This window comes from Lipotes vexillifer, unplaced genomic scaffold (assembly GCF_000442215.2).
Source record: "Lipotes vexillifer unplaced genomic scaffold, Lipotes_vexillifer_v1.1 scaffold236, whole genome shotgun sequence".
In the NCBI taxonomy this organism is placed as follows: domain Eukaryota; kingdom Metazoa; phylum Chordata; class Mammalia; order Artiodactyla; family Lipotidae; genus Lipotes; species Lipotes vexillifer.
This window is the reverse complement of record NW_006773295.1, coordinates 1,982,905-1,991,419: the sequence shown is the minus strand read 5'-3', so window position 1 is coordinate 1,991,419 and position 8,515 is coordinate 1,982,905. Positions and strand designations below refer to the sequence as shown.

At 49.5% G+C, this 8,515-nt stretch overlaps 1 protein-coding gene across 1 annotated transcript in view; it reads right to left on the bottom strand.

The window, feature by feature from the left end:
* Positions 1–446: 446 nt before the first annotated feature.
* SVOP (SV2 related protein) overlaps positions 447–8,515 on the bottom strand; it is an 83,991-nt gene continuing 75,922 nt past the window's right edge. Inside the window, exons 13-16 of the mRNA XM_007448231.1 lie at positions 8,214–8,325; positions 7,209–7,290; positions 3,500–3,589; positions 447–2,075 (exon numbers count right to left, since the gene is read on the bottom strand). Of these exons, the coding sequence (XP_007448293.1) occupies positions 1,869–2,075; positions 3,500–3,589; positions 7,209–7,290; positions 8,214–8,325 (491 nt within the window). The 3' untranslated portion in view covers positions 447–1,868. The remainder of the gene's footprint in view (positions 2,076–3,499; positions 3,590–7,208; positions 7,291–8,213; positions 8,326–8,515) is intronic.

The window sequence follows — 8,515 nt, the reverse complement described above, 5'->3', positions numbered from 1 at the left end:
GTTATTTGAGGGTGAAGCAAGTGGACTTGCTCATCCGGCAGTGTCTGGCCAGCTGGAAGGCAAAAAAGACAAGCATAGGTTCTTAGTTACCCAGGAGAGCTCAGCAGACCAGAAATAATTAAAGCTTTAGCCACTCATGGTCCAGGGAGATGTGGGTGTCAGAGAAAGGAAGCTCTGCCAAGCTGCCCCCTATGACTGCCTGGGCCTAGAGGGCTGCAGTACATATATTCAGGGATGTGGGATGATTTGCAGTCGATCTAGGACCTGGGTCACCCACTGCGACCTCCACACCATTAGAAGCAACTTTCCCCCTTGCTGGAAAGACTGTCATATTAAAGCAAATGAAAGCATTGAGCTTACCCTACATGGATAAGTTGGCAACACCGTTAAGCTGAACCATCACTAGGACATTGTGACAAACGAACAAACTTCAACCCTTGCAACGTCCATCACCAACATGTTTTAATAAAGGTGAACGTACACGTTTGGCTTCCTCGGAATGTTCACTTCAAGCAGATATCTCCAAGCAGACGGTCAGTCTTCTCTGGCCTTTGATGGGATCTGGCACCTTGGTCTCTCCTTCCCTAGGTTCCTGCCTTCATGATGGGGAAAAGGCTCGTGGAAACCAAGTCCTGGAGGTGGATGTTGTCTGCTGAGACACAGCATCAGCCCTTCCTCTGGAGGCCAACCCCCAAATCCAGTTGACCTCCCTTCTCTTTCTTTGAAAATGTACATGTTTCACACATCTGGGCCGGCCCGTTCCTCCCTACCCATGGTATCCATGCCGTGGGGTCCATCGCTGGAACCCCAGGAGCTGCCTCTATGGAAAGATCAAGCCACCCCTTGACAGCAGGGATGGCAGAGAATCCAGGGAGGAAGGATTCCTGGTCCCCTGGCCCGCATGGGAGCAGGTGGCTGGGGGGAGCATCTTTCTGTTTCTTGGTCCATCTGGCCACCCACCGCGCTCAAACTCCAAAGCACTGAAACCTGACTTAACTGTTTTCTTGCCCCAAGAGTCACCAATCAGCCTGACCAACGAGGGGGCCAGAAAAGAAGGCCCCGGCGTGACTTCTGCTGCTTCCAAAGGGGAGGTCCCTGCTTTGGTCGTGGGCTTGGTTCTCACCTCCCTTTTGCCTCCATCCCCAATTCCTGGGGGTAATAGCTTTCTGAGGCTGTCATCTAGTGCAAGCCCAGCTGTCCTCGTGGCCACATTTGGATCCCCTGGAGCCAGGGACAGCAACTCCAAGAGGGGGCCAGGTGGAGGCATGTGGCTCAAGTTCAAATGCATGTCCATCGGCCAGAGTCTCCGCTACTCAGCCCTGGGAAGGCAAAGCAAGGGGCCCCTTCCCTGGGAGCATTTCTCAGACCCAAGAAAAAGCTGCTCAGGCCACACCCAGGTCACCTGCAATTTCAAAGAAGAAAGCCTGGGGCCGGGGATGCAGGAGAAACCTCAGAACAGTTCCAGCGGGTGAGTGGCAGGTCTCACAGGGGTCCCGGCCTGGAGTGTATCTACAAAGATCTTTCGGTTGTTGTTCACCGAGGCTGTGACCGGCTGACTCTGGATGGTGTCCAGCTGGCTACCGGCGTCACCAGGCACTGCTGAGGTGGCAGTTTTCCCATGCAGATCCACAGGTTATTAACAAACCCCCACACACATATACGGAGAACCCCCCAGAGCAAATGCCTCCCCATCCCCAGATGGATCTTGATAAATATGAGCAAACAGTCAAGACACAAAACCTCGTTGGTCCAGGTGGCACCCTTGGGTGAGTTCTTGATGTGGGCAGTGACGATCGGTGCCCCAGCCGGGCTCCAGCAGCTCCCCGCTCTCTACAGCCTCAAAAACCAGCTCAGCGCCCCATCGGTCACTACTCCTGAGAGCCCGAGTTCGACCTAGCGACACCTGTGCCGTGCGTCCCTCGGCCGACCATCTCCTGGCCCCACTCCCGATGGCTGGACTCCTGCAGTCCACGGCCTTTGGTCTCAATGGGCAAAAAGCAGGAGGCCAGGGCAGCCAGGAGGCAGCAGCCACTGTAAACCGCCAGCGTCAGGTACACGGACGATTCCAGCATCACCTGGGGGGAGGGAGATGCACACCGTTGAGAGCATCCCTTCTGACGCACAGGTACCACCAACTATACAGATAATATTGAGAACGCCAGGCCCTCTTTATCACTGGACTCCCATGGAGTCCTCACGACAGTTTTATCAGGTATGTCCTCGACCCCCATTTTACAGAGGGAAAAACTGAGGCTCAAAGAGGATTAAGCAGCATACCCAAGTTCATACAAAGACTAAGGATGGGGCTGAGATTTGAACCCAGACCCCATCAGGCTCAAGAGTCTATTTATTCTCTCCCAAAGCAGCATGTCTGCTGACTTCCTAGCTTTACGTCCCAGGGCACGTCACGCAGCAGAGCTAAACCTCATTTCCTCATATGCCGAACGGGCAGGAGAGCAGTAGCCATCTCCCAATGAGAAGATGCCTCACTTGACACCATGCAGGCACATGGCAAGCTGTCAACCAGTGCTAGTTAATAGTGACGTACAATGGCCAAACACAACGGTACCAGGACAGAATGACTTGGCTAAAACACGTGTTGGAATTCTATTTACACAAAATATCCAGAAGAGGTAAAATTCATCCAGACAGAATGTAGACCAGTGGCTCCCAGGGGCTGGAGGAGGGGGAGCTGTGGAGTGACTGCTTAATGGATATGGAGGTTTATTTTGGGGAGAGGAAAATGTTTTGGAACTAGATAGAGATGGTGATTGCCCATCATTGTGAATGTGCTACATGCCACTGAATTGTTCACTTTATTTTTAAAATTTTATTTATTTATTTGGCTGCGCTGTGCAGCTTGCGGGATCTTAGTTCCCCGAGCAGCGTTTGAACCTGGGCCCCAGCATCGGAAGCGCGGAGTCCTAACCACTGGACAGCCAAGGAATTCCCCAAATGATTCACCACCAGGGAATTCCCTGAATTAAAATGGTTAATTTTATGTTAGGTGACTTTTACCTCAATTTTTAAAAAGTGATAAAAACAGGAAAAAATGAATTGGATATTAAAAAAGCAAAAAGATTCCCAAACAAGCTCCCCCCAAAAGGAGAGAAATGCTTCAAGACACAAAGAGCTGCAAAATTCTGCAACGACACCAAATCATCCAACTCAGAAACCAGGGACTGGGACTTTTGTTTCCCACTAAGGCATGGTGGCCTGTTTATTCTCATCCAAATTGTTTTCGGCCAAATCATCGGAAAGACCTGAGTTTGATTCCCAGCTCCTCCACTTCACAGCTGTGCGACCTTGGACAAGTCCCTTGACCCTTCTGAGCCTCAGTTTTCTCATCTGCAAGCAATATTTCTTCGTAGGATGGGCTGCTAGGATGAGATCAGGTAATGCACACCAAGGGCAGGGCAGAGGCTCAGGGTACAGTAAGAGCCTGCCACGCAATGGCTTTTGTCACGCCCACCCCCTCTGTATTTGGGGCGACACCTACCTGAGCAATGAACGGGGTGATGAGCGCGCCCACCCTTGCCATGCCGCTGCAGGTGCCCAGGCCCAGAGCTCGGGTCGCCGTGGGGTAGACCTGAAACACAGCCGCCAAAGTGGCCGCACTGAGAAAATGCAGCCCCCTCCCTCCTCCCCGGCTCGGGAATGATGGGAATCCCAACTGCCACCCCACACCCTGCCCCCCGGGGGGCAGGTGGGCCTGAATTAGGGTCAATCCCTCAGGGGTTGGTGACACCAAGAAGGGGTGGGAGGGCAGGGTGGGGAGTCTCACCCCGAAGGGGACAGGAAACTCAACTGACGAGGAGGGCAAGACGCCAAGCTGGGGGTGGGAACCTAGGAAGGGGGTCCTCCCTGCCCTGGGTGGTTATGTCCAAATGAATAAATGAATAGATACTAAATTCCTATTTTTTTTTTCTTTCTATCATGGAGAATTTCAAGCACAGACTAAAGTAGAATGGTGTAATCAATCGTCTAGGACCAAGCCTAGAGGACCTGTGTTAGTTTCAATCATACTCTCTCACTTCCTCCTAAATTACACTAAACCAAATCCTAGCGGTGGTATGTCAGCCACTAGATATTTCTGTATATGCTGCTTTGAAGAATTTTTCCTGTTAGAAAAAGGCTGCAGACATTTCCAATGTCCATATTTGGTTTTCTCCAGTAGCATAATTTTTATTGGCTGCACAGAATTCTATCATTAGGATCAATCATCATTTATTGAACCAATTCTTCATTGTTAGGAATAGCCAGCTGGATTAGTTTAAGCCAGGAGCCAGCAAACTTTGTCTTAAAGGGCCACAGAGTAAATAATTTGGGCTCTGTGGACCATCTGGTCTCCGGCAACTACTCAGCTCTGCCCCTGTAACACAAAAGCAGTGTAGACAACAACAGCACGTGGAGGGCTGGGGCGTGTTCCACTAAAGCTTTATTAATGAACACTGACATTTAAATTTCATATAATTTTCACATGTCAAGAAATATCCTTTTGATTTTGCTTTCAACCATTTAAAAACATAAAAACCATTCTTAGCTCTTGGGCTATCCAAACAACAGGCAGCAGATTGGATATGGCCCGCGGGTCGTAGTTTGCTGAGCCCTGGTATTTGCCCCTGTAGACCTTGGGCCTCCCAGTCCCTGCAGGGCAGGCAGCCTTCTCCTGGTACTCTTCTGGGAGGCTCCAGCAATCAATCCACAAGCCTTTGTTGAGGGGACACTAGGCCAGATGAGAGTCACAGAGTAGGAGATCCAGGCCCTGCCCATAGGGAGCCTTAGTAGGAGTCTCCCTGGGGGACAGGCAAGGTGGCATGACTAAAAATACCAAAGAGGAGCACAGACACTGAGGGCAAAATGAAGTTGGGGGGGCCCTCCGGATCTAGAGGAGATACGGGCTGTCCTATTCCTACTCTGGGGTCCCATTAGAGCCATTTAGGGGTGAAAAATTAGTCTAGCAGGGCCAAAATTGCCCAGAAAAATGGCATTCTGTAATTCCCTCCTCTACCCCCAAAGGGAAGGTAGGTTACAGACGCTAGAGGACTACGAAATTAGCAGCTATCGTGCACTTGCTACATGCTGTTGCCCCCACTGTGTCTCAGTGGCTCTTCAAATAACCCTATGAGTTCAGTACCATTATGACCCCTGGTTTTCGGATTAGGAAATGAGGCTCGGAGAGGCTAATGACTTTCCCAAGGTCACACAGCTGGAAGGTGGCAAAGCTGGGAATCAAGACCAAGCCTGTCCTAGTGGCTCTCACCCACACTGGCACAGAGGTCACTGCAAAGAGGTTTCCACTTCATAGCAGCTCTTTTCACCTTCCAGGTTACCAGCTCCCACTCCAAGGCAGGAGCCAGGCTCGAGCCCTGCCAGACACTCTGTGATCCACCACATGAGAAACCAAAATATTTTTCTTGGTGCGGATTCGCAGCTGATGCTCTTTCGGGGCCAGCCAAACTGGTTCCAAAGATGTGGGGACAGAATGTGGGAATCCCTGGATGACAGACCTAGAGAGACACGGCCCTGGCAGCCCAGCGGGGCTGGTTCAGAGGCCACATTCGTGGCAGTGCCCCTCCGGAGGGCTGGCACAAGCAGGCTAAACCAGCTGGGATTATCATTTCCGGCCGAAGTTGGGGGGGGGGGTGGATCCTGGAGGGCTTCCCGGAGGAGGCAGCATTGGAGCTGGGCCTGGAAGGTGGGGTGGAGGGAGCAGGGCTCAGGATGATGACTCAAAGTGAGGGCTCTGGAGTGCTGTGAAGACCTGAGGGACAATCTAGATGGCTTCTTCCCCTGGCACAGCACCTGGTACATACTATCCTCTCCCTCCCTTTGACCCTATTTGAAGTAAGATGAGATAAAATAAATACAAAACATGTAACCCATAATCCCCGAGTGTGGGAAAATGGACACTCTGAGACGCTGTTGCATGGAGTGTAAGTTCAGGCAACATCTTAGAGGTTGATTTTTTTTTTTCAATCTTTCTCAATGTTTGTAATGTTCATTATAGGATTTAATTCAGAAATTCCACATCTTATTTATTCTAAAGAAACCACACATGTGCACAAGGATAGGTAAAGCTGTTTACCTCCACACTATAATAGTGAAAAGTTGGAAAATGATTCAAATATCCATTGGTAGGAGAATTGTTACAAAATTATGATTTGCCCATACTATACTATATAATATAGTATAGTATGTAATATATATGATATAGTATAATAAAGTATATTATATAATATAAAGTATATATATTCTATAACAAAGTATAGTATATAATATTGATATATAGCATATATATTATATAGTATAGTAAAGGATTGTACATAATAATATAGTATATAGATTACCATATAGTACAGTACAGAACAGTATAGTACAGCAGCTATTAAAACGAACAAAGCAGGTCCATATGTCCTGTGTTCCTTGTCTTCCATCTTCCCCTCCAGAACCTCTCTCTACCCCTCCCCACCTCATTCTCTGCCCTGGGGGCTGGCCACTGTGGACCACCAAGGGCTCCTAGGCTCTCTGGCTTCCAGTTGGGTTCAGCCAATGGGAAGCCCCAGTGGGAGATGGGCGGGAGGTGGGAGAGAGAGGCCAGGGTATTTATTCTCCTGCTCCTTTCAGTCTAGGTTGCCTAAGGGAACATGTGTCCCTCAACTAAACGTCACAGCTTTTCTCTGCACAGCTCCCTCCTGGGACCCTGTAACACCCCATCTCCTCACCCCACAGGCCTCGGGTGGTAGCTGTGTCCCCAGCCACCTCCACCTCATTGTGAGCTCTGGGCGCTGCTCCATCACTTTTTGGTTTCCCTAAGCCCTATCCTACACCACTGTAATCCGTCCTTTATTAAACTCACCTCAGTTGCTCAGTTACCCAATTTGATACATGCACTAACATAAATTAGGAAAAAATCTGGAAGAATATACACTGAACCATTCAAGAAGGTGGTCTCTAGGAAGGCGGAATGTGAGGCCCTTTTAGTTTGGGGGTTTTATACAGTTCTGTAACATTTGGAACTTGTACACTGGCCATAAGCTTTTATAAGCAGAAAACAATGACTGAACGAAAGCCTGAAATAATGAAGGCCTTCACAGCCGCCATTCAGACTCAAGGACAAATTTCACTCAGAGGAGCCCAGGCCGGGTGTTTCCGGAGGAAACCCCCACCCCCTTCCCACCCAGGCTGCTCCCACGCATCCCTCCTACCTCAGGTGTGTAAACATAGGCTGCTTGGAAGCCTCCAGAAATAAACGCTCTTGCAATGAAGAGTAACAGAGTGAGCATATTTCTAGGAAGAGAAAAAAAAAGCAGATGAGCAAGTATTTTTTCTGACAGTTTCTTTCAGCAAAGTTTTATCTGCCCAGGTAGAATTTACACCCTAGAAACTGGCAAAGCCCACCTCACCCAACACACCATCAGGCAGGCACGCAGACACACGCATCCCAGTGGTCTCTCGGAAGACCTGCTTTTATAAGTTCATCATTCTCCAAAGTTCCAGGCTGAAATGGTGGTGCCCAGGGTGGGGCACAGCTGGGGTGAAGTGATGTAAATAATGCAAAGTCCAGATGGGACCTAGTGGGGGCAGGAATTGAGCCAGGAACCAGCTGAACCAGGGAAAGGAAACTTCTCTTCAGTATTATGAGGATAATCGTGATCCCCAGCCCTCTGTTCCATTGTTCCCATAATGTCTTTGAATATCAACACTTCCAGGTATAAGCGACATCTCCAGACCTCTCACAGATCTCTCATCTGTGGTTCGGTCTGGGGCCTCTTGGAGATCAACACAGGCCAGTTCCATATTTTGAGGCTCTTGATAGATGGAAAAAATGGAGAAATGCCAGAAGGGGATTATAAAACAAGACCGTGAAATATTGCCATGGAACAAATGAACACTTTTAACCCATATATGAATTAAACAGCTATACGCATGATCTTACTGGGAGATGATGTCAAAAGTCTACATGTAATGGTGTCAGAGCAAAATTTGGACCAAAGTGCCCTCCTACCCCCACTTCCATCAGAGGCCCCAACTTTGAGCCCAATCTGTTGTCCAGTTATAAAGCAGCCAAGAGCCTCAGGCTTAGTGAGGGGCTGGTGGTGGGGGATCCTTCAGGTACCCCAGAGGATGTAATCCACAGTCTGTGGGCACAAAGACCTGACCACGAGCTGAGAAGTAAGCCTGCTGGCCAGAGAGCTGAGTTCATGACCCACCTTCCAACACAGATAAACAGCAGGAGGCTGCAGAGGGAGAAGATGACGAAGCACAGGGCCATGGTCTTCTTGCGGCCCAGGCGGTCGATAATCCAGAGAGTCACAAGGACACCTGCAAGGGAGCAGGGGAGCCATGGGAGGCAGCAACTGACGTGAGCCCCAATAACCCCACCTCCTGGTACCACACCTGTGTAATCCCCCTCCTCTTGTGAGTGGGCTGGACCTCACGACTCACTTCTAATGACTAGAATATGGCAGAAGTGATGGGATGTCACTTCTTTTTTTTTTTTTTTTTTTTTTTT